The sequence below is a fragment of the Thunnus maccoyii genome, chromosome 20, assembly GCF_910596095.1.
Source record: "Thunnus maccoyii chromosome 20, fThuMac1.1, whole genome shotgun sequence".
Classification (NCBI taxonomy): Eukaryota; Metazoa; Chordata; class Actinopteri; order Scombriformes; family Scombridae; genus Thunnus; species Thunnus maccoyii.
Genome location: NC_056552.1, coordinates 7,314,393 through 7,340,560, shown reverse-complemented (window position 1 = coordinate 7,340,560; position 26,168 = coordinate 7,314,393). Strand labels below are relative to the sequence as shown.

General features: G+C 39.5%; 2 protein-coding genes across 3 annotated transcripts in view; one reads left to right on the top strand and one right to left on the bottom strand.

Annotated features, from left to right (window-relative positions):
• Positions 1–1,627: 1,627 nt before the first annotated feature.
• mfsd13a (major facilitator superfamily domain containing 13A) lies at positions 1,628–11,189 on the bottom strand. The gene is made up of 9 exons (XM_042398371.1): positions 10,911–11,189; positions 8,558–8,820; positions 8,132–8,211; positions 6,551–7,000; positions 6,311–6,431; positions 5,439–5,535; positions 4,765–4,936; positions 3,594–3,787; positions 1,628–2,770 (listed from the first exon to the last, which is right to left on the bottom strand). The coding sequence occupies exons 2-9, from the start codon at positions 8,723–8,725 to the stop codon at positions 2,520–2,522; spliced, it is 1,533 nt and encodes a 510-aa protein (XP_042254305.1). The 5' UTR covers positions 8,726–8,820; positions 10,911–11,189; the 3' UTR covers positions 1,628–2,519.
• Positions 11,190–14,691: 3,502 nt separating this feature from the next.
• Positions 14,692–26,168, top strand: part of sema4gb (sema domain, immunoglobulin domain (Ig), transmembrane domain (TM) and short cytoplasmic domain, (semaphorin) 4Gb) — a 42,574-nt gene continuing 31,097 nt past the window's right edge. The window contains exons 1-3 of one of the 2 annotated variants that reach the window (XM_042396974.1): positions 14,699–14,766; positions 14,859–14,946; positions 20,657–20,949. In XM_042396974.1, the coding sequence (XP_042252908.1) occupies positions 20,805–20,949 (145 nt within the window). In that variant the 5' untranslated portion in view covers positions 14,699–14,766; positions 14,859–14,946; positions 20,657–20,804. Of the gene's footprint in view, positions 14,767–14,858; positions 14,947–20,656; positions 20,950–26,168 lie in introns of both variants that reach the window. The other variant, XM_042396973.1, reaches the window with a different exon arrangement.

The following is a 26,168-nucleotide window of genomic DNA, read 5'->3' as shown; positions in this document are numbered from 1 at the left end:
TAAACATTAGATGCATTACGAAAAGCAATTACAAGTGGGATTGCAAATACATAAGCATTACATAATACACAGCCTTTTTGTTCAGGTGAAATTGGAGCGAAACTTCATATTTTTTTGCAGCTCATTCCATTTTTTTCACAGCATAGTATTTGAACCCACTTTTTCCAAGTTCAGTGTGAACAAGAGGTAATGTTAAATTGTCCTGTGACCTGACATTGTAGGTACTGTATTTAAATGTAGTCAGACAGCAGAAGTAATGAGGCAGTTTTTGCAGCAGAGCCTTATAAATAAACATACAGTACAATGCTGCTCCCTTCTCCCTCATTTGCAATGTAATGGTGAGTGAGGAATTTGAAGCACAGCACAGTGTGTGTGATACACAGTCAAGAGGCTTTAAGGTGGAGGGAGAAGCATGCATATATACATCACCATAATCAAGGGCAGACAGAGTTGTAGATTGTATGATGGTCTTTCAACTAGCTATATTGTAGAGAAACATGGTTTGTTTCTCTACAATATACATTTTGAACTTCAGTATGCTTGATAGGTGTTCCACAATATGTAGATGATTTATGTTAAAGGTTACAGTTAAGTGACAGACTTGTGATTTACTCTGATTGTGATCCTCCCAACCAGGCAAAGTTGGAACTTGGGGGCCCTTGAGGGCTACAGGCTTCTTGTGTGTGAACCAATTCAAACGAAAGCACATTAAAGACAGAGTTAAGCTTTAATGAGCCCAACGAACAATACACACAGAACCCATAATTGCTTTACCTAATCTTGAGGCACTATTTTTAGATGGATCCCTCAGTCAAAATATTGTTTAAGACTCATTATTTCCAGTTTGTGCTCACATGTTTTATATCCTTAAGTTATTGTTTAATCAAATATATGTAATGTAATTCTAATATGGAAAAAATACATGTTGCACAGATAGAGCAAGGTTTAAATTATTAGCCCAGTAGCTAATTTGTACTCCAGGGCCTCTTTCTGGTTATCTTTTTAGTTTGTGTGGTTGCATTCCCCAAAGCTAGTACCTGTATCATTGGAGCACACACAATACAATTCATCACAATCCATACAGCACTCACGAACAGTGGTTGGTGTCTTTCTTACGGACAAAATATAACTGCAGTTGAATCAAACTGAACCAGTTTCTTTAGATCTTTTATAACGGGAATGCCTTCTGGCATGTTTCTAAACTCACAATATGTGTCCCAGTTATTCTCATGATGATGACATTCCCATGCAATGGATTCTTGATACTGCAAGCACATAGCAGGTCTGAGAATGTCCTTTACATATGTCTTTTCTCAGAATTACAATGTGGGAAAATAACTAAAACTGCAAATGGCTAGTGTCTCAGATGACTGTTATAAACAATACCTACACGTTTTAGCATCAACATTTCCTGAGTAAGTACTTTTGCTTTCACTTCCTTAAATTTTTGCATGATAACATGGGCCTACAATTTCACATTTCAGGGTTGTGGCCCAGTAAAGAAAAAGTTTGCAAAAATGCTTGGCTTCAAATAAAGCCACTGTGTTTTTGCAGCAGAGTTTGAATAGTCTTTCTTGGGGTTAGACAGGTGATTTATCATATAAAAAGGTGTCAATACAAAGCAGAGTTTGGTTGACTTCAAGATAGATGAGGTTTATTTGTGGTAATGCCACACATTCTTTGTATGATCTGAAAAATTACAAAAGTGAACGGATAATATGGTTATCAACATATAATTTCCTAATTCCAGTTATCCACACGACATTACATACAGTTTGTCACGATCAGAATGTTAGAAGTACAACAAATGGCAGTTTTGTGCAAAAACATCATCATTATCATCATCATCATCAATACTGGACATATCAGAAAATACAGTTCTCAACATCAAAACTGGCTGGAACATTCTGTGTGAATGTAAAGAATCATGAATCGGCTCTGAAGCGCAGGTTTCATGCAGTATCAATAGCACTGTGAAGACATTATTTCATTTTGTTTATAACATCAGATATCAGAACAGAACTGTGGTTAAACCTCCTCCTCTCCTCCTGGTTTCTAAACCGAGCTGATGTTATAGATGAATCACTTAGCAGCAAAAGGCATTCGGACTGTACTTTTAGACTAGAATTATACTTTCCTAACGGTTTTAAAAAGGGGGCCCCCATCTTTGGCCTGCACCATAAAAATTGTCTTGGTCCTTCTGCATCCAAAGGATTGATTGGTCTTACTTTATCTTTTGGTCATCTGTTCAAATATAAATATAGGTAAATACTTTAATATAAAAAAATAAGGCAGGTTTCATTTTCTCCAAATGTTTCATGTTCTTCCCAGTCAGCCTACCGTGCAAAGCCACATGTTGTGCAACGGTTCCTATTCTTGCACGCAAGGCTGGACTGCAGAGTGAAGACATCTGAGAAGCTTTCTGGTCTGATTTTAAGCCTTTATCAAAGAAACTTCTAAACTGACAATTAAAAAAAAAAAAAAGTGTCTGTGTGCAGCTTCACCCAGCTCTATTCAGTTCATATGGCCTTGACATCTATAAGGTGGCCATGCTGGGCCCCTTGCCTCAGGGTCTTGATCCCTTGCAGCTTGCGACCATGAAGTGTGAAGCGAGACCAGGCGGCCAGCTGGAGCAGGGCACAGGTGATAGGCACAAACACCAACATGTAGAAGCAGCCCAGGCGTAGAGGCGGAGTCCCTGAGCCAGAGGCCACGTCAGGCACAGAAACCAGAGAGTCCTTCATGGGTTCCCTCTCGAAAATATCATAACCTAGGGAAGAGAAATACAGTATGAGAAAAATGCACAGTACACACTCATGAATCAATTCACTTTGAACACAGTATGTTTCGATTTTGTATTTTCTAATGAGGAAGCCCTGCAAAAAATTTAAAAGAATATGTGAGGAATCCAACTACTTGGGAGGGATAGCTAAGGTGGTTAAGTGGAAAGAAAAACTTATAACTGAACATGATTGGAACAAAATATGTCCTTTCTCTTCATAACGATGATATAATATAGCTATCGAAGACAAAATTAAGACTAAGCAGATGGGCCGCACTGCCTGAAATAAAACATTCACATTAAGTGGAAAAGACCAGAGAAGCTATTTCACATACGTAAGTGTCAATTATCTAATGTGAGTGTGTGGCTATTTTTAGCTAAACTGATAACAAGATGAGATGCGTTGCTGCTACTGAACAAACCCCTTGGAGAAAACCTGCCCTGCACAGAAATTCTTGACTCTGATCAGATCTTTTCTCATCTGTCATGTTGAGCCTGTTGTGCAAGTCGAACTGATTTGATCTTCACAGCCGTTCAGCTTTCAAAAGGTTTCAGTTGCATGAAGTCATATCAACATCATATTGCTGTACTGTTAAGACAGTCGTTCACACACACACACACACACACACACACTGATCATAGATAGGGCTGGAATTCATGTCATTTGCTGGACCAACTGAGCGACTCGACAGTAGACTTTGTCTACCAGGAGGACAAAAGACACATGACCGCAGCAACTTGTAGCAGCGTAAGAAACAAAGATATGACGCCTGCTCATGAGGATCCTCATGAGGTCTGTTTGTCTCTGTACCTGTGTAAACACAGAGCAGCCATGTGCCGATGAGAGGGGCGAACGTCTGGCCAGGTTTTGTCAACAAGGCGACCATCCCGAAGAGGAGCGCAGAGGCCGCCTGCTGACGTCGATTGACCACAAAGTCTTCATCCACCAGATCGGATATCACCAGTTTCAGCAGCTTGCACGTCCCCTCTGTAAACACCCGGTTACTAGGAGGAAGAGGAGTCAGGTTACAGTCTCAAGCAGGATATCAGCTGCGTAGTGTTTTGTGAACATTTATTGCTTAAACTTTTAATTTTAAAGATGTTTTGTAATGTGAAAAGAAAAAAAAATTATATAGAGATTCTGTTGCCAGTTGTTTATCAGGCTTAGGAGTTGCTTTTATCATTCACAATGCCTTTTTGTTTAGTGCAGTCTAAGGAGGGGAATGTTTATAGTCTCTGACATAATAAAGCATGCTTGGGTGTGTCTCTGTGTGTGCAAAACCACATTATGTCGTGTGAAATTTAACAACTTCATCAGTGAGGTCACTTGTGGTGCTCAAGCTTTGATATAGAGAACCAAAAGTATTCACACCCTGTTGGCACCTAACACCACTTGACTGATGTGACAAACCACAACACACACACGCCCCAATCAAGACACGGCGGCAGAGTGCTCAAATGCTAGTGTCAACTGTAAGAACAGAATGATTATTTGACATTAATAATGGAATAACATGACTAACTGCCTGAATAAAAAGCTGCAACACATCAAGGACAAAAAAAAAAATAACATTAAGATGTGTGATGATGTGTGTAAATGTGTGATTTTGGGCTATAGAAATAAAACTGACTTGACTTTTACAGGGATTAGAGGAAAGGGTCAACATTTAGGACAAATGTAGAGTGAAGTTAACATTTCTCCTGGGAAAAAAAAGGTCTTGCAGCAAAGTTAACACTGTTTGGATAAAACAATTTGTGAGTCGACCTTCGAAACAGGCTGTGACAGAAAGAGCCCTTGATGTGTCCTTGTGAATGCTGTGCTGCACGGAGCATTTCTGCTTATTCTTAACATGTGCTGCTGTGTGTATTCAAGCTTTGATGACCAACCTTAAAAAACAAAACAAGCCAACAAAAACCAAAAAAGACAAGCTGTCACACATCGGATCACCGATGCGTGTGCTGATGTGTGTGCGTGGCCATACCTAGCAATGAAGATGCACAGCAGATAAATGTGGTCAGCCCCTGCCAGCAGCATAGCCACACTAAGTCCCAGTTTGAGCATAAATAGCCAGCGGATAACCTGGTAAACCCCATAACGCTGGCACAGTGTCAGGAAATACAAGTTGTTCAGGTGGGGGGCAATATAAGAGATCCCTGCATGGGAGCAGAAGCAGAGCAGCATTTAAAGAAAAGGCTAAAAATCAGCAGAAATAATAATCATTGAAAGGATTGGGAGTTGAAAAAAAAAAACAGACAGCAAATTAATATGAAAATAGAAATCTATTCTTTTTTTCAGCCACAATTAGATCTGCTCCGAACAATTCAGGAGATAAATTATACAACTTCAGTTTTTCTGCGAGTCTTCATCTGCTAATTGGCAACTAAAATGTGCTTATTGTGTATAAAAGAAAGTTTCTAAGTCATCAGCTTGTATGCTTCATCCTTTCAGCACACAAATCCAGTGGAAAATATTAAGAAATCACGCTGCTCTAGCATTTTTCTTTTTAGTTTTAACATTACTGTTTTAACACTTAGCTTAGATAATTAGCTGTGATCATTTTAGCGTTATTCATTCTGTCTGTATTGCTCAGGTATAGCTCTGGATTAGTAACTCTTAAATGTGTGAGTTATTTACCGTCTCTTTAAATAATCTTACCAAGTAATATAGAACCTGTAGAGGCAGAAATATTGTCAGACAGGAGATGCTCCAGGAAAAGAGGGAAGAAGTTGCTGTTGAAATGGCAGTGAAACACCTGTAGAGAGAGCCGAGGAAATAATGAAAGAGTGAAACTGAGTAGCTGAAGTAAAAACAACAAATCCTCCCTATGCTACGACCATTTTTCTTACATGACAACTGATCATTAGGATGCTTTTGATAAATCTGACCTAAAACTAAGGATAAATAAATAGTTTTCTAAAAATAGTGCTAGTATACTTACACAAGATAAAGGCGTTTACAGCTAAATTCCTGTAATGCTTTTGATTAAAGACTGGGTGATGATTGAAAATGTTTTAATTTTTCTAATCGAGGGTCTGAGGGTAGGGCATGTCCTATGTTGTACAGACACATCTGTGATTCTGGGCTATTTAAATAAACTTGACTATGTATGTCTTTGTATAATCATATTATGACAAAATTTAGATAAAAGGTTACCCAAATTAATGACTAGTTATATTTTAAATCTAATAGTAATAATAATAGTACATTGTATTATATAGATTATTACACAAACAGTTAAAAAAAATAAAGAACACACTACAAAATCTGTCACATTTTGACAATTAAAGGATTTTTCTTCTTGTCAAAACACCATAACAGCTGACTCACATTGTTATTTTTGATAAATTAATTGTACTCTATCAATAGAAAACTGCTGTGATAACTAGCATCATATTCATTTTGTCCATATCATCCATATCGACTGTTTCTAACCACTTTTTTCACTTGTCAGAATGATATTTTTAACAGGTCTGTGCACTTTATCTCTACTAGCACTCATAGTTTATCCAATGTGATTATCATATTACCTGAATAAGATTCATTGACACAAACCACATGAAGTTCTTGTGTTTGGAGAGCTGCTTGAGGTACTGTCCAATAGTTACAGGTTTTTCTGGATGGGTAAGTGGAGCATTGCCAACATTCAGCCTGGGATAAAAGAAAAGAAAGTAAGAGAGGAGTAAGACAGAGAAGAAAAACATCATCACAGTCTAAAAACATCTTAACCACATTAATGGAGAACTTCCAGTTCTTTAGAAAACCCTTACTCCTTAAGCGTCAGTGTCTCATCCTGTCTTGTTCGGACTTCCTTTTGAAAGCGATACCGTAGCAACCGAGACACTAAGAAAAAGCCCAAGACGGAAAAAGCTGCCAGAGTCACACAGAAGAGACGGAAGGAGTAGAAATCTTCCTTGTCCCAGAAGGAGTAGGACAGAAACACGGAGAATGAGCCCAGAGCGCTGAACACCGAGCAGTGGAAGTTGAGGCGCGTGCGATCGGTGGCAGATACGGCGAGGTCAGCCAGCAGGGCGCTGTGGTGGAGGTCCACCATGGTGAGGAACCCATCATACAAACACAGGCACACCAGGAACTGCAGGCCTGGCCTGGCCCACGCCACCCAGAAGGCCAGGAAGGACAGAGAAAAGAGAGGGCCATTCGTGGAGAGGGCCTTCAGGCGCTTCAGCACCACCTCTGGAGTTGTGATCTGGGAGCCAGTCCTGGGTGGAAAAACAAGACAAAAAAATTAAATAAATAAAAATAAGCTGTAATTACATAAAGAGGCAAGTTCAGCGATAATTAAGTAACTTCACTGGTGCAAACAGACTAATGTTTGGACAGAGTTAACAACAGACAAGGCCAAAAGACCTGTTGAAATACTCGCAAGCTTGTTGTTTGTTTTGCTGGTGGATATATTGAAGGTCAGTTTAGCATATCTTACGTTATATTTCAACCAATGCAAATACAGAAACAGCAAACAACATAAACCCATTAAATATATTTAAACCATCATAAAAAACAGGACAAATAAATCACTGGGTGAACAGCGCAGGTTCCTGTTGTACGACATCCAGACAATAAACAGTGAAGACATGACAAACTTCCCAACGAAATAAAGTTATCAACTTTGTCATGTCACCACCTTATGATAATACAAAAGTTGACTCCTAACGCAAACACGGATGGCAGCCTTATGTTTGACAGCTCTGACTGTGTTTACTCAACCTCATGAGCATTACTACAGCTGATCCTGAAACATTTGTGTGTGCATGCCCGTTTAAATGTCTTTGCGTCAGATAAGCTGAGACAACGTGTGCGTCAGAGGTAGAAATCTGCAGGTTGACCGGACAAGCAGGAGGAACCAGAGGGCATAGGTATGTCAAGACTGAAGAAGATAATTTCCTAAATTTTTGGCATCATTCCAACAAAAAAGAGAAATAGCTTAACGTTCTTTTGCTATTACGTTATACTGTGTGGGAAAACAAACACGGGCAGAAAGTTAAATTAACTTTTATGCTTTTTAATCATCAGTATCTTGGCTGATCAGTTCTTGGCTGACAGATGGGCTGTGCTGATAAACATCAAAGGAACTTTGACGCTGCTATGACTTCTCAGTTGTCTGTATTAAATCAGATTGGGTTTTTTTTTTTTTTCACTTTTTCAAAAGAGGATGTGCAACTGAAAAAGAAGAACTAACCCTCATTGCTTCTACCGCTAACATTTCTGAGTAAGGCTAACTCACAGGTTTTTTTATCTGCAGCATGGAAATAACACGTTCAACTTGACCCAAAGTATATGTTGAAAAATTACAAGGAAAAACAAGAAAAGGTGGGAGGATGGAGCACACTTACTGAGGAGAGCTGAGAAAGGAGCGGTCACTCAGCCAGCCGAAGAGAGGGTCATTCAGACTGTTCCACAGGAGGAACACTGTCTGTAGAGAAAACAGGAAGGACGACAGGAAGACAATAAAGCTATATTAAATCAGCAGATAAAGGCTGATGACGGCTTATTGCCAAACTAGAAAGAAAGTAACCAAACAGCCTTTGTCAGGTTTTACTGATAAGCTAGAACATGATGTCAAGCTCGTGAGAATTCATGTAGGCTATTTTAAATACAGCTGTGCAATACGGTATTTTTGTCGTCTCACAACTTTGCTGTTTAATTTAAGCATACAAAATCATCGCAACTACTGCAAAAACTGTTTCTGAAATACTTCAAAGTGTCCGGACAACAAGTCAAGATACTGTTAATACAAATCCATGTCTCTTCTCACTCACCTCTCCCACCCAAAAGGAGATTTTATCAATCTTGTAGATGGACACAAATGTCTCCACGTAGTAAAGCAGGAAAACATTGTGGAGAATGGAGGTAAATAGGGCCAAAGAGCCGTAGAGCACTGCAGTAGAGACGATGCCTTGCCAGCAGCCCCAGACACTTCTGCCCATTCTTCTTTCTCAATCACTCTGCTCCGTCTTTTCTCTGCGCCAAGCTGCAATCATCTCACGGCCTGGCCGACCGAAGGTCACCACCTCATCATAGCCTGCAAGAACACAAAGCAAGAGGATGAATGCGTTGAGATTTTAAAGAAACATTCTTAGAGTTGTGTTCAGTTCAGTAGACAAAAGTGATGAAGGTGAAGTATTCATCTTCCTGAAACACAAAAGACATGTCGTATAATTGAGCACCATGAATATGCTTAACACATTTTGAGAATTACTAAAAGTTACCGCTAAATCTTTAGGATCAGGGGCATCAACAACCCAAAATAATACCGACATTCCTGCCTCCGTTGCCGCACGGTTTGAGGAGACCAAAAGACAGATGTTTTCATACAGAAACTACTCATTAGACTTTGTTAGACTGTGGGCAACCGTTTCTTTCTCCTCTGACCCACGCCCAGCAGAGTGTGTGTGTGTGTGTGTATGTCACAAAACTGTAATTTTCCTCAGTTATTTTTATGACCACTCCTCTGACACTCCCCCTCGCTGTCCCCATAAAAAGACGCTCTTCTTCGCAGTCAAACAACAAAAGGAAAGTCATATGATCTATCTTTTCAGCCCAAGTGCTTTCACTGCACTTCATTGTCCTTTGGTGTCATATTCAACATTGCACTCTGAGGGTATTTTGAATATACTGCACCATGAAACACATCATTTACACCTACTGTAAATGCTACAGGCAACATGAAAAGCAACCATCATGTTGTCTCCGTATTGCACCTCCTTGTGAATTACTGTCTTTTATCACACCAATTGAAGGCAGAGAGTTCCCCACAATGAATGCAAGTCCTGGCATCTCTTCGCAACCCTTTTGAAACCCTCAGGGCAGCCTCAAACGTACGACCCTTGGGAGAAGAATCCACTCAAAAACACCAACAGGCGTCTTACTTCACACCTGACTCCGACAAGTTCAGGCTTGCCCTGATTTACAAACATCTTTTCACATCTTCGGTGTGGAAAGTCACACAATAGCTCACAATAACAGTGTCTCAAGGCGATGTGATACTTTCTGTCAGAGTCAACCACAATGTAGTGTCTGGCACATCTGCAAAAACCGCAGCTTCATATCAGGATCTCTGCGAGATAGCAGACTTGGCCGGAGCAACTGCCTTGGAGCTTTCCAACAATGTTCCTATCAGATCCAAGCGGCGGGAAGCGGTATGACTCTCAGCTGGCTGTAACATATCACATCTCTCACACATATCTGACTAAAATCTGAAGAGGTCTACTTGGTAACAGAGCAGCAGAGCGGGAAACACGTATCCAATTCATGTCCTCTCAGCCACAGCAGACGCAGGGCTGTTTCCACCTGTGACGAGGCTGCGATGCACCTGTCGTATTCACTCTGATAGCTGCTGACATCTGATCTCAAGACAGATCAGCTGCAACAGACATCTAAACACGACAAAGGGGGGCAATCAAGTGATCAGATTTGAATCTTTACCACATGTTGCACACACTTACAGTATAAATTTACTTGATAATCCAGAAACCTGATGTAGTAATCTAGCTCAAAATGTGGGTTAAGAGTATCCACTGAAATAGAAAGGCACAACATGGAAACACTGCCAGCTAGCAGGGTTTTTAAATTGTCACACATGTAAACACTGACAAAGTAATGTAGCTATAAAGGAAAAAGGAAAAGGGCTGAATAACATGATTGATTAATAATGTCTAAATAAGGCTGCTAAATGAATCACACACAGTTACAGAACAGGTGAAGGAGGTTGCTCATCTGGAAACCGGATGTATCAACAAACAAATGACTATTAATACACATATCTGGTAGGTTTAGCTAGTTAGCTACTTTAAGAGCTTGGACTAACATTACTTTCACCGGCTGTCGACAGAATAAGCTCATATTAGACTATTAAAGCTACAACTAATGCACCACATGTTGTGTAGTCTTCTCTGTGTCTGCCCACAACAGCTGACAAGACCATTGAGAAAATATCTTGTATATCTGTTGATCTAGATGACGCAGACGCCGCTAGCTAATGGTTAGCACTAGTTAGCTTTATTAAAATGCTAACATGCTAGCTGGTTAACGATGACGTTAGCCGACTGGATATTAATATATTGTCAACTAGCTTTAAGTATAGTCTTAGTAAAGTACAGTAACGATACGTACCACCAAAAGAGCTGTTAACCACACCGAATAAATCGCGTGTAATCCGCCGGGAAGCCAACTCGTTAGCTTCTGCTCTCCTGCTCGTCGGTGGCTGAGTCTCGATAAATGGGAGACGACCGGCACGACGGAGGCAGACAGTCCACGTCATGACTACTACAGTCGGTTACTCACATCCGTGACGACCGGGGTGTATCTGTGAAAGTGTTTTCCAGCGTTGTACACAAATAAATAAGAGCTACAGCGCCACCCGGTGCCAGAGATTAAATAAGTATATGAACTGATTTGATCTGATTGATCTTTTAAGGGATCTGTTCACAATTTTTCAATTGTGTCTTAAAACAACAGTCAGGAGCCCAAATGAACATCAAACATGTTTTCTTGCTGTAATCATTCCTCCTGTTCATACTGGCTGTTAAAAGATCCCCTTCAAATGTGCTTTCAATGTAAGTGATGGGGGACAAAACTCAAAGTGTGTCCACACAGTCATTTTGTGCAAAAAATGCATTTAAAAGTTGATGTGAAGCTTATATGAGGCTTCAGTAGTTTGAGTTAGTCATATCAAGTGGATATCTGCCACATTTACAGTCTCTTTAGCATAAAATTCCCTCTTTGTGTCTCCCCGTTGAGCTGCAGTGAGAATATAGTAACAAAAAGAGGGACTTTGGCACTAAAAAGACATTTTTCATAAATTTTAACATTTAAAAATATCTACTTGATTTGACTAATTTTGATGGCTCAAGCTTCATATTGGCTTCAGATAAACTTTTAAATACATTTTTGCTCAGAAGGAGGACTGTGGATTTTGTCCCCCATCACTTATATTGTAAGTGCATTATGAGGGGATCTTCTGATGGTCAGTATGAACGATTATGACAAGAAAAACCTATTTCGATGTTCATTTGGGCACCTGACTATTGTTTTAAGACAGACTTGAAAAACTGTGAACCTGTCCTGAACCAGGAATTCTCTTGAGGGTTTAGTAAAGATAGACCATCTCTTACCCTTTGCACACATTACACACACTATTGATTACACACAGTATTGACAATTTTAATGTGGTTGTACGGCAGCTGCACAAAGACCTGAGCTCTTGTACTCAAATTTCACTTATTGATAATGATTATATCCTTGTCTGTGTAAGATTTATTGCAGTAGTGTGTATAGAGGGTGATCCCCCGCATGCTCTTTTGATGTGCTCTTTCACTGGACAATTAAAAATGAATATGTCCTGTTAAATTCCCACTTGAGCAGCCCCCCTTTCCTGTTCCCAACCTGAGGGTCTAGACCTCCCAAGTAGTCCCAATATATAAATATGAGGGGTCATGAAAAAGGATTAAAAAATATATGAAAAAATCAATTCTGTTTCACAAAATTGTTTATTTTATTTATAGACGTTTAAACCCTTACTTACATAGTTTTTGTACTCCATTGCTTTGCTGTGTTTTGCTCCAGCTGGTAGAGTCAGACTGTCTAGCACAAAGAATAAACAATACAGGTGGATGGGTTTGTATTTTATACCATAAAGGAAGTCATTATATAAGATTTCATCCCTATTCATCTTTCTCAGCCAACTTCTTAAACCCTGCCAGTGTGATAAAGTGGTGTAAATGTCTGTGCTTTTTACAATGTATAACTGTCACAAGGTTTAAAAATAGCTCTTTAAACACTTCCTTTTATCATTTCAGCATTAAAACAGATTTAACATAATTTAAAACAGCATATATCTCTCAGATTATTTATGAAAGGCACATTTACTCTTAGTGTTGTACACTTCATGTCATCTTGAGGAGAATCTGAGTATCTGAAACAGCAACAGGACAGATATCATGAAGATCTGGTCTCATCTTCGGTCTTTTTGCATGGATATAATACTGAAAGTATAATATAATTCCTTATTAAAAGTCTGGCTAGGTCTGAATTCATGGACTACAAGTGGAAAGAGGAGGATAAGTGTCATAACAGATTTTTACTAAAGATGATTAAACACCTGCTCATAAGTGTAATCAATGAAATCCATGGGAATACTCAAACTCAGAGATTTAATCAAATTATTTCTCCTGTTTTAGGTTAAGACTTGGCCAATAAAATACATATGCAGTATGTTTTAAATGAGCAGTGTATACTAAACAACTGAACTAAACCATCAGCTTTTAAAAAAAACAAATTACATTTTAACACAGTACAGGTGTAATTAATGAAACTAATGATGGCTGAATTCTCTTTAGCTCTTCAGTTTCAGGATCCTGTTGTGCCTGTCGGCTCCTGCTGGTTTACTGGGACACTTCAGTCAGTAACACCTGTGATTGTCCTACTATGACAATTCAAAAATATCTGCTGTGAAAGAGACACATCTGAATAGTGTTTTTACATCAACTACAACATATTAATCATTTTTACTTTATTTGGGCAGAGTAAAACATGTCAGACATCTTCAAATTGGTGAAATTTTGCTTGTTTATTGTTGTAGTAAACTGCATCGTGTTGCATCTTAATACATCAAATGAAAAAATTACTTTGTTTTTGGTTTCCATTTCTATATCAGTCACATTGTTAATATGTCAAGTAACTCTGGAAGAGTGTTGGACCCTCTGTATATACACTATTCTGCTGTTCCAGCTTTTATACAGAGGAGAAACTTTAGGAAATATCTTGTTGTGACCATATATGAACTATACGTTGGTGTAAATTAAATCATATATGTAACACATGTAAGTTATACTCCTGCCATTAAACATATATAGAAATATGCAGATAGAGGATAGAAAGTATTAAAAGACAATACCTTGAGTTTTTGTCTTTCCATCTCTCTACCAGCAGGGGTCAGACATGAAGCACAGATCACAAAGATATTCAACTACATTCATTACTTTATTACATTAAAATCCTAAATTCTGTGAATTGAGTGTTCACAGTTTTCAGGGAGTATTTATAATGAGAGGTACCACTGAAAGGTTTCAGTTATATTTATATGTGGTCTTCATAGTTTTTCTGTGCTCAACATTGAAATATAAGGACATTATTGTACTGTAGCCTTTGAGTTCTTCTCAAAGTAGGCTATATATTTTATTCATTTAACCATTTCTGTTTTTCAGGAGTGTCCAGACCAAGATAGGCAGTAATGTCAGTGAATTATAGACATCAAAATGACATTAGCTCTAAAATTTTGCCAGGATATATTTGTGAAGTATTTATTTCTTAACATTTGTTGTATCATTTAAAAAAAAACAATGATAATGTATCAAAACAAGTGTGTGTGTGTGTGTGAGAGAGAGAGAGAGAGAGAGAAGAGAGAGAGAGAGAGAGAGAGAGAGAGAGAGAGAGAGAGAGAGAGAGAGAGAGAGAGAGAGCGTTCAGATAGAAAGAAGAAGCGAATTTTAGACGCGGCGCGATTACATACAAAGTCAATGGAACGACGCGAATTCGCCCGGGGCGGCGCGAGTTGACGCGAAGACGCGTCCGTGCGAGTTGAAGATGTTTTATGAATCTTAATAAACGTATAGTGACGAGGGAGACTGTTGGGAAAACAACAGAAACGCATCGAGTATCTGGTGAGTTCTCAGAAACAGTTCGTATTTTGGCTGTTGGAAGCGAATAAACACAAGCGGTGAAATACGCGCGCTTCGCTCTGAACACTGAAGGTCTTAACACACCTTCAGAGAGAGAGAGAGAGAAAGAGAGAGAGAGAGAGAGAGAGAGAGAGAGAGAGAGAGAGAGAGAGAGAGAGAGAGAGAGAGAGAGAGGGAGGGGAAAGGGGGGGGGAGACATGGTGAGCATTGCATTGGGTAACTGCAGCAGCAGCAGAAGCAGCAGAGTAGAGGAGCTCAGTGTTCGCCACGGAAAGGACTCAAACAATCAGGTGAGTCAGTCAACTGTATCGTCATATTGAATCTGCGTTGTCTCTTTCACTTTCCCTACGCACACTCTCTCTACACATCCACCTACACTCAGGTGAAGGTGGTGAAGGTGATTAAAGGGAGTGCACAGTGCTGTTTTCCCTCTTCAGTGCTGCAGTCCAGGTCGGACAGGTGCACATGGGGTGAGTGCACGTTAATGGCGCGCGAACTGCCTTAGCCAGTTGTTACTTAAAAGCCCATATTCATGTAAGTTTAGTGTAGTAATGAATATAATGTTGGGGCAATGTGAGTAAGCCTTTTTTTGTATCATCACTTATTCCTCTGAGCTGGCTGTATTGTTCCTAATGGCAAAGTAGGATATGTATGTTATATACGTTAATTATGTTAATTATTTTTCCTTCATTTAAGCTGTGTGCCTGTTTTACTTTTGGAAGAACTAGGCCAGAGGTGAACGTAAGCCTCATGAGACAAAGACAAGTGGACAGAGAGAAGGGAGATTAGTCTCTGAGTTGGACTGAGTAGGAGTAAAAAAAAAAAAAAAAAAAGGTTTGAAATAACAAGTTAATTAAACTTGACCATCAAAAACGGCTAAAATTAGCTTTTAATTGGACATGATTGAGTTTTTTTAAAAGGACACTGCCAACAGTAACTTCAGTCAGAAATTAGTTTAATTGGTTCATTAAAAATGGGTGCTGCAAGATGGGTAGCGTACTACTTTAGTGGTTTTAATAATGGTTAATATGCTAATGCTGCATAGATCATTTATACGATATTAAAACTCTTTGGGTTGCCAGATCCTTTACGTGAGCAACAGTAAAAAATACTCCATTACAAGTACAAGTCCTGCATTCAAAATCTTATTTGAGTAAAAGTGTGAAAGTATTAAAAGCAAAATGTACCTTAAATATCAAAAATGAAAGTATTTATTATCCACAATTGACCCTTTCAGGATGTTATGATATGTATTATGTTGTTGGATCATTACTATTGATGCATTACTGTGTTAGCAGTATGTCAGTGTTGTAGTAGGTCGAGATGAAGCTCTTTCTAACTAATTTATATACTCTTGGGTAGTTTAAGCTATAACAGTTGATCATATATCATGTTCATAAAGTCTTCATTTTAAAGGTAACTTGTAACTGAACTGTCAGATAAATGTAATAGAGTACAAAGTACAATATTCCCTCTGAAATATTGTGGAGTATGTGTAAAGTTGCATAAAATAGAAATATTCAAGTAAATTTCAAACATTTCAAAATTCTGATTAATTACAGCACTTGAGTAAATGTAATCTGTTGTTTCCATCACTGCTGTAGAGTCAGTAACAAATTCAAACCAGTAATAAAGTTGTCAGTAAAGGGTCAATAGTTTCTTCATTTCCAATAAGGCATCAGCAAAAGTTCTAAGTTATCCATTAAGTCTGCATTTATAAAAGTTGTTAATAAATTAATTGTGGTAGAGGGTCAGAGGTCAAACGGTCCATTGGAGGGGTCTTCATGATGAATTAAAGAGCAACCTAAAAACACAAAGCAAGGAGGATAAACACCCGCCACAACCTGGCAACCCAAATATTGTTCTTATTAATGGGTGATCTATAACACATTAGTAATTGATTTATTTATGAACTATTAATAAAGACATTAATTACAGTGTATTTAGCCATATTATTAAGTGATAGTGACGACTAAAGCATTAATCTCATCTCTCCAGTGAGGACAAGAGAGAAGTGCAGAGAGGAGCAGGGTGTTGACATGGTGTTTGTTTGATCTTCAAGGCTAAAATTGACCAAGCAGGTCACTTTACATATTAGAATATACATGTGACAAATAGACAACATATACCACAAAATGTGCAAGTTAGAATATACTGGATTTGATTGATTTGAGTGTTATTTTATCACAGTGTTGACATTTCTGATGGCTCTGGTCTCCATCTTATGATTTAATTTCAGGAAAGACAAATATGGTGAGATGATCTGTTATCACAGATGATGTAGGGGATGATTTTAATAATATTACAAGCACTTGTACATTTTTAAATTCAGCATATATATCCCTTTGAGTCCCAAGAAATCATTACACACTCAGTTGTGAGTATATTGGCATGTTGAATGGATTTTATCAGCTGTAATTACCAGAAAAAACCTGACTGAAAACAACAATTCTCCTATGATGTTTATATTTCCACTGTTTGAATTGCACGTTGTTTGGGACAAAATCTTAATTTCATGCTTCTCAGAGAAGATTTGTTTTAAGATTTCTCCACATCACAGTGAACTTATTCTGCCTTTAATGTGCGAGAAATCTCATTTATGGTTCATTTCTATGCCTGCAGCTCCTCACCGGGTTTGAATAAAGAAAAAAAAAAGGAAGTAAATGTATAGATATCATACTAAATATAGGATATATAGCACATAATCCTATTAATAAAGTCTATTTATTCTGTATTTGTTGGTTGATGGCTTTAGCACAAAAGTATGACTGTGTTTGACATTTTAAGTGGCACCAGTTGAACGGAAACACATGAAGAGCTCGCTTTTTTATCGATCTTTCTACAGAAATGTCAGACTACTTTATTTAGCAAATCATTCTGTCCTGCCTGACGGTTCCTCATATTGGAAAACAGCTATATAATACTCAAATCCCTTCATATTCTGCAGGCAAGTAATGACTTAATTTCAGGATTTCTGATGAGGACCAGATGGCTAAAATGTCCCAGTAGATGTTTTGCAGGCCCAGCTGTATGGATTAATAAACAGGAGGAAACTAATAAGTAAAAGGTGTTACCTGCTGTTTTGTTCGATTCCTCCTGTGTCCCATCATGCATGAGACATGTGTCGTGCCGATGTGTGGTAGTGTTTACTTTTCCCTCCTGGAGTTTCCATGCTTTCGTCATTGAGGCAACACTGTGTTGTCAACGCCCTCGCCAGGTCCTGTAGAACAGCACACACACACACACACAACGCAAATGCAGATGTGTTGAGACAATGATGTTTTTGCTTTGTGTTGCATGAGGGCAGCAGCTGACAAAACCACACCAAAGTGCTTCTCGCCAGCATGCCCGCTTGTCTGATTGATCTGCTGTCCTCTGTTTTATATACCATCAGTTTTAGAAGACAATGGTGTTGGAGATGCTCACAAAGTTCAGGACAACAAACGAGATTCACACTGCATTGTTGTTCTACCGCCGATTGCAAGTTGTAAAGACTGCTTTTATGGCGCGACCTTGTGATGGAGATTCTCTTCCATCTTGTTGTTTTGTAGCTGATCATCATCGGTTGTAGAGATGTTTGTACAACAAAGTAGGATTCATTTGACTGCCTTTCTTCACAGCTATGGTCCTACACACAGCGTGAAACATAACTGAACAGTTTAGCGAGGATAAACAGTCTTTGCCCTTCAAAAAACCTCGGTTGTGGCTATTTGTCCACTCACGCACCATATGAATGAATTGTAAGCAGACAAAAGGTGTCAATTTTTGTTTTCTTGTGGTTTATTGAGAATAAATCAAGTAATAAAAACAGATGATAAATAGCTCCTATACCCCCTTTCAGAAACAAGTTTCGGGTCAAGGCTTTCGGGTAGGTTGTGGTTAGTCAGAGATGATTGGTTGGCGTTAGAGTTCAGGTTGGGTCGAGGTTAAGGTAAAGAGAAACACAGATCGAGCGGGAAACAGACAAAGTCAAAGTCATTAGCAAGCTAACTATCGATAGCGCCATGCTAATTGAATCTTTCTTCTTGAAGAACTAAGACTTTTTTTCATATAAAGGCAGTCATTACATGATACAAACAAAAAGGAGAAATGATAAAAGTTTGAGCTGCCACTTGGAAGCTGCTTCGAAAAGAATTTATCTTAACAGGAATTTGTTGTTGTTGTCAAAAACAGTGCCGTCTAATCCCTTTGAAGCTGCAGTCAGTAGCATTTCCTCCTTCTTCCTCTTTCCAATGTTGGAAAAAGGTGCACAAGTACTTTCAGAATAACTGAAACTATTCCAAAACATAAACAACTCACAATTTCAAACTGAAATTCTTGCAAACACCAACCAGCTAAAATTGGCCAACAATTAAGGAGGGTTTTGCTTTCCATCTCTGTGCAACACAAAACAAAAACTCAGTTTAAAGGGCCAGTGTGTAAAATTTAGAGGCATCTAGCAGTGAGGTTGAAGATTTCAACCAACTGAATACCCCTCACCCTCAACCCTCCCCTTCCAAGTGTGTAGGAAGACCTACCGTGGCCATGAAAGGTCCTCTCTATAACCAGTGTTTGGTTTGTCCATTCTGGGCTACTGTAGAAGCATGGCGGTGCAACATGGTGGCCTCCGTGGAAAAGGACCTGCTTTCTATGTAGATATAAAGGGCTCATTCTCAGGTAATGAAAACACAACAGTTCTTTTTTTCAGGTGATTATACACTAATTAAAACTTATTAATATTATATTTCAATTCTGCCAAGTCTGTTCTGCTAGATGCCACAAAATTCTACACACTGCACCTTTAAAGGTATCATGTGATATGCTAATACAGTTCTAACATAACAGGAATGTGCATCTCTTACCTGTGTGTTACTTACCTGCCCTCTGGTCCAAAATGTTTTGGTTTTTTGTAGTTTCTATTACAAATATGTTTAGGAGGAGGAAGCCAGAACAGAAGAGACCTTTTCTTAAAGTATATATGGATATTTAGCTCTTACATTAACTTGGAAACAGTTTACAGTCTAGTTATGTCTATATGTTGAGCTCTCAAGTGGTTTAGTCAATTTAGTCACATGGAGGGTATGTAAGTAACATACAGGGGCTGAAGTGCCTGAGACTCCTCCATCCTACAGTATAGGCCAAGATGACAAGTTAGTGTTGTGAAAATCAAGTAAGGCATTTATTCTATGATTTGGATTGTTCACAACGATTTAGGTAACACAGCAAGGGCAGGTTTTGGGAAAGAAATTCATGAAAATGAGCCTTAAGAAATCCAGTGGGTCTCAAACGTTAAGAGGAGGGAACTCCTGCACCTTCACTCCGACTCTTCCCCATCTCATCTCTCATTTTGTCATCTTATAGGTTGGTTTCAAAGCTTAGCACCCAAAATGCTAACACAAAGGTCATTAGCCTCGTTGTGATTCGTGCTGCGAGTGATTAGCAGCAGCAGCGGCAGCGGCAGCCGTGAGGATTAAACTGAGAATTCTCCAGTGTCACTGTGCTGCAGAGCGGGATTCACAGTGTTGACCCTTTGATCAGTGACAGAACCAGAGAACGGGCAGCCAGGCGTAGAATGTGCTGATGGCACGGGGCCTAATCTCTAGATTATCCGTCATGCTGCTCCAGTGTGCACACAGCTAATTAAGAGGTGGAGTTGTGTGTTGCAATATCACAGGGACGCATTATTTAACTCCCAAAACTTTTTAAATGGTCTTTTATGCAACAACACCTTAGTCATTCACTTTGACTAATTGGTTGTAATCAGAGAGTGATGATGCATATCAGCAAGTAATTTTCTACACATGCTGTCAAGTAGGCAAGAAAGTTCATACACTGTATCTCCTGACCAAAGTTCATTATAGTCATCATGCATGTTTAAAATATCTTAAAGCATCCTTAATGTCTATCTCTGTTAAACATTACGTTCATTAAGGTAAGATTGGAGATTATATTTTCTTGTAGGTATAAAAAAACATAAATGATAGATTTGTGATGAGGATTTACCTTAATATTTAAACTTTAAATAATACTAATAAGTACTGTATGACTTTATTCTCCCTTTGTAAAGGTGGTAGAGTCTTTGTTTTGCAAGTTCCTTCTGATTTTAAATCATCTCCCTGAACTAAAGACAACAGCCTCTTGTCTGATATGCTGAAGAATTTCTCCTTTAATTACATGTTGTTTTTCTCTTTCTCTGCATAGACCGACTGTGTTCTCAGCCGGAAGATAATCAAAGAATCTGCATTTGCTTGCTGCTGGGCTTAGAGATACTTCTCACGCTTCGATTTTGTGCGTTCAACAAACTGAGCTCAGTCGAGGCTGCGCTTGGACCCAGGTCTGCGTGTTAAACATGGGAGACCCGAGATCAGTCCAGCCCCTCCTGCTCATCATGCTGCTCCTGATGCTCCTCACCAGGCTGTCACAGCTGTGGGCCTTCCCCTTTAGCCCGTCTCTGGACCTGGATGTCACTCCCAGGACTACTGTGTTTTCCAAAGGTGAGGAGGCTAACCAAAGCCAGACGCACTCATGCGCACACACTTGCACAAGCCTGCTAAACACACACACACACACCTCACTGCCCTGATTTCCTTCCTCCCCTCCCCGTTAAAGAAGTGGCACAGTTTCTGAAGTTGGCCCTGAAGACAACTCCTTCATGCACAGAGTTATTAATCGCCTCTCTCAAGCCCTGTCCTAGATCACACAGCTCAGCAAACACCTCTAATGAAACAATAGACAAGAGGCCGCCATAAAAGAAGACCTGTACACAGTAGGCCTGTTAGTGTCCATGCAGAAAATACTGCTGAATAGGTGTATTTTGGCAAGGAGTGGGCATTTACACACACTATCAGCATCTCTGCCTTCCTCCCTGTACCTTACCCCCCTCTCACTTCCCACCAGCTCACCTTTCCCCTCCCTCTCCCCTCGCTCCATATCACTGCGGCAGAGGCTACCACTGCAGCTGCAGCAAGAAGGGAACTCCGGCACTGGCAGACTTGATCGGATAGCTGTGCTCTTACCTCCACTCCTCTCCTCTCCATTCCTCTGAGGATGATTATTATTAGAGAGCAGGTGGAGTGAACAGGGCCGGCTCCATTGCCAAGCCGAGCTCTCCGGCGCAATGTCACAAGAGCCGTTGAGAGTGTTGCAGTGTGAAAGAGATGATGTCTCGGTGATGGGAGGATGTGCTGCTTGACGTTCTGAATCACAATCACTCAGAGAGATGAGAATATTACACAGGAGGAGCCACTTTCTTACTGCGTGTTTGCTACTTTATGGTGCATCCTTTTAATCAAACCTGAGATGAATTATCTCAAAAATTAGTGTTTTGTTTGCCTGGAGAGAAAGGAAATTCTGTGAATATTCCTCCTTCGAGATCCAAGTTGTGCTTCATATTGTACCGATTCGTTGTGCTGTGGAGAAATATTGAGGAAAAAGTATTTATAGCAGGCACTGCAGCATACACAAATACTGAACATGGCACTACTTTTGTGGAGCTGTCTACTGCAACCAGTGGGGGCTGCCAGCACTGGCCCGATCTCTAATATCAGTACAGATATTTATCAACCAAATGAAAAGGACACACTCGATTAACTCTAATTAGTTCATCAAATGGGGCAGCATGTATAATTCATTAAGCCTCACAGTATGTTTATAAGTGCATCGTAGACAGAAGTCATTGTCTGTTTTGAAAGCCTTCTCTCAATTGTCCTGCCTGTGGCTATTTATTTACACATCTCTGACTCTGCCTCACATTATAAATCATACATATTCTGCTTAATGTGAGCACTTTCCCCGTGCTGCAGCCAGTCCGTCATCACAGATTTTATTTTCCTCCTTGCCCTCGTAGAAAGTTGTCCTTGACCTACTTTGTGATCATCAGGGGAAGCGTGTGAGTCCATGTGAGAGTGCAGGATGTGCACGTGTGTCAGCATGCGTTTCATCAGTCTCCCTGTGTGTCTGAGTACCCCCTATGCGTGTGTGTGGTTTTGTTGTATGTTCGTGGGGAGACAGCTATTTGGGCACGCATTTAATCGTATGTAAAATCTGCACACACGCACAGCCTGTCACTTTCCCTGTGGCGACACATGTCACTCGGGGGGGGGGATGGAGTGGCGAGTTCCGCCTCGTAAATATGATATGTCTGCCCGGGTGTGCAGTACTGCATATGGAGATAGCTTAGATTGATGTTGTATGTGGGTGTAGCTGCCTCAATTTGTACCACCACCTATGGGAGATTGTGTGGGAGGATTTATAATATGTCTCTCAGCTGGGGTGAGGGGGCGCTCATTAATTTACAGTATGCTTTACAGATGGCCTGCAAGAGTGGGAGTACAAGGACATGCTGTATCACTGAGAGCCAGAGTTACAGGAAGGGAAATGTCACAGAATGTCTTTATGCACTCTTGTGTGAAATCTCGAGGGACAGGTGTGTGTCGGACGACCCGCTGTAGAAGAAACGAAAAAGAAATGATCCCACATACTGTAAGGAACTTGCAACTGTAACATTTTGTCAATGAAGATACTACTTTTAAAACTAATAAGCAGTGGTGTTAGTAAATATTCTCATCCATTACTTAATGCTGCACTAATCGATACTTTTATATCAGCGAGTACATGTAATGTGAAAGAGGTCGCTCATCAAATCCACAGACAATTATAACCCAGATATGAAGTTTCCATCAGCTTTATGGAGCATGTTAGCATCTCTCAGCTCATTGTTGTTCCAGCAGCAGCAGCAGTCAGCTGTTTAAAGTGAAAAAGTCAGAAAGCCCAGATCCGCCCAGCACCAAAGCTAACATACAAAAAAGTCGAGCATTTAGCGTTAGCATTTAGTAGATAAATAGCCACATATTTTTCTCAAGAATTGGTGGAAACTTGACTTCAAATATATAATGTTGCTCCATGTCTGCTGGATGTGTTAATAGGCAACTGTTTGCTAACGAGTTTGTCATATCAACTTGTAAGTTGATGATATGTATCCACAGTTGTGTTGTGTTTACAGCTGCTGCCTCAAGTGGCCAAAAATTAAATGATTGCAGGTTTTAAGTAAAAGTAGCAGTAAGTAAAGATAATATATTTAAGAACAATTCAAGTTTTCAACCTGGTTAGAGATTCAGGAAACAGCGTGTATATCAGGGTAAACAGCAGGAGCCAACTTAAACTTTTCAAATAAACTTCAGTTTTACATGCAGTACCAGTCAAAAGTTTGGACACACTTTCTCATTCAATGGGAAGGTGTGTCCAAACTTTTAAGTAATTTCAAACACTTGTCTCTGAGTCTGACCAAAAGTAAATAGCCCCCTGAATTAGCTGTTGTAGCTAAATGCATTGGTATCTACTTCTGGGGCGATTTGCTCGCTAACAAAACTAGCTGCTTATGTAAATGTTAGCAAATAGTTAATTTGCACCTCTGCAGACAAGACTCTTCCTCAGGTATTTAATCAATAAATGGTCCTAGTCGCGAGCTTCAGAAAATCTCTTCTTTATGATAAGGAGATTGAATATTATATATAAAATATTGTATTTCAGGAATCCAGTTATGTGTGCAACTTATGTTGGCAAATTAGACAACTCAAATTGGAACATGTGTGTTTATGTGACATAGTGGCTGTTTTTTTTCTGTTGTTGTTGTTGTTGTTCTCTCTCAGTGGTGAGATTAACGCTTGACTGTATTCTGAACTCAACTGTGGTGTCTGCTTTGGTTGTTTGGTTGTCTGCCACCAGACCTGAAGTAATGCAGTTCTGAAATATTGATGAACTGTAAGTTGTCTCTTACTGCTATGACAAGCTGAGATGATGGAAGGGGTCTCGGTAGTAAAACTTTTCACGGTTCACACTATTATTATTGTGGTGGTAATAAACCCTGTCAACTTGATGCTTTATTATAGATGAAGAGTTTTCTTCATCATGTATGGTAATTACAGCGTTGAGCCAAGTCTATTATTGTCTCAGCATGCAGCACTGAGCAGCTGCATCTATTAAACACAGAAAACATTGATGATTTACTTTGGTTATCAGCTTGGCCGCTGCTGCTTGGACTGAAGTTGTTTATCTGTCTCAACCACGTGACAGTGTCGGTACACCATGTTGGCTCCGTTTGTTTTCACCAGAGCTGACAACACATTTTTTTTCTCTCTCTGTGGCGACATTTCATGCTTTGGACCCGTAAATCCTCTGAGACTTCCACGATGCTTTGATCTCATTCCCCTCTGATAGTGCTGATGCGTCATTCTGACGGGATCTTATTGGTGATTCACTGATAGCATCTAGTGAGACCTGAAATAACACTGGGACTATTTGGGTGTTGTGTGCAGGGTGATGCTTGGCTTTCTTTTCTGAGATGAAAGTCAGTCTTTCATCTCATTCTGCAGTCTCCCTGCATAAAAAAAAAAAAAAAAAACAACCTATGAAAGTTTCAGCTCTGACACAAACTTGGCAAATGGTTTGTGTCATCATAAGTAGTGTTTTCCTTTACCAGCAATCAGTTGATGAATTGAATTAAAACTTTATTTATTTTACCCAAGTTCTATTCATTTCACTTTCATTTGCACGTTTTATCTTTCAGCTCCTTCATTTTCCCATTTTTGTTTGTTTTTGGCACACATTTAATCAATTATCTACTCTCTATTTTCCCCACGTAAGATTTCTAATTTTCTCTACCACTTTTCCAATTTTCCTGTCTAGCCATGCAGGATGGTTTTGGTTTTATGAAATTTGACATATCTGCCTCCCACACCAATACAACGATGAATGGAATAATGCCTGTGGCGAAGGTCTTTATCTGAAACAGACTCTTGGAAAAGTTACCCAAACCTCACATGCATAAGGTTAATTTCCAAAAAAAGGAAACCTAATTTGAAAAGGACTTAATGGCACTCTGACCCAGTCCGAACAGTCCGGAGGATAATGCATTCAACCTAAATAGGACCAAATAGACAGAGAACACCGACACTGTCAACAAAATTAGGCGCCACCGGTTAATGAGCAGGCCAGAATGAGTACATGTCATTTTCCTGCACTTCACAGTTCACACTCTTCATCTTGTGTCAAAAAAAACCCACCAGACAGAGAGACCTGTTAACCACAGACCTGTGAAAAGGTTTCATTGGAACTACCTTCCACCAAAGAAATAGTCCTTGTACAAACTGTTGACAGCAGGCTATGTGGATTATGAGAGTTTGTTTTGAATATCCATTTATCTCCTTTGTATTGGAGCGGAGACAGAAATCGCAGACTGTTTTCTTGTACACTATGCATACTCTATACAGCTCTTGTCAATCAGATTTATTTGTCTTTTTAATATCATTGACTGGAAAGTGTAGTTTCAGTTTAACTACTGTTCTTAATCAGTGCCAGTAGTGATTGGAATTGGGGTGTTTATGCCATCCAAAATGCTTTTTTTGTTTTTTTTATATTTTAGTTTTAATGTTCCATGTCTTTTTTCCAGATTGTTGTTTGTTTTGCTTTTAGTTTTGATAGTTTAAAGAGCAGAGAGAGAGAGAGAGAGAGAGACAGGAGACATGGGTAGAGCGACGGGGGTATGACATGCAACAATCGAACCACAGACGTTGCAGTTATGTGATTTGCATCTTAATGAATAGGCTTCCGGGGGAAACATTTCCACTGCAGAGGACAATAAAGTTGTATTGTTTGTACTGCAACTTCAGGTAACAACAACAACAACAACACCTCTGCTCCAGTAACAGTAACTATC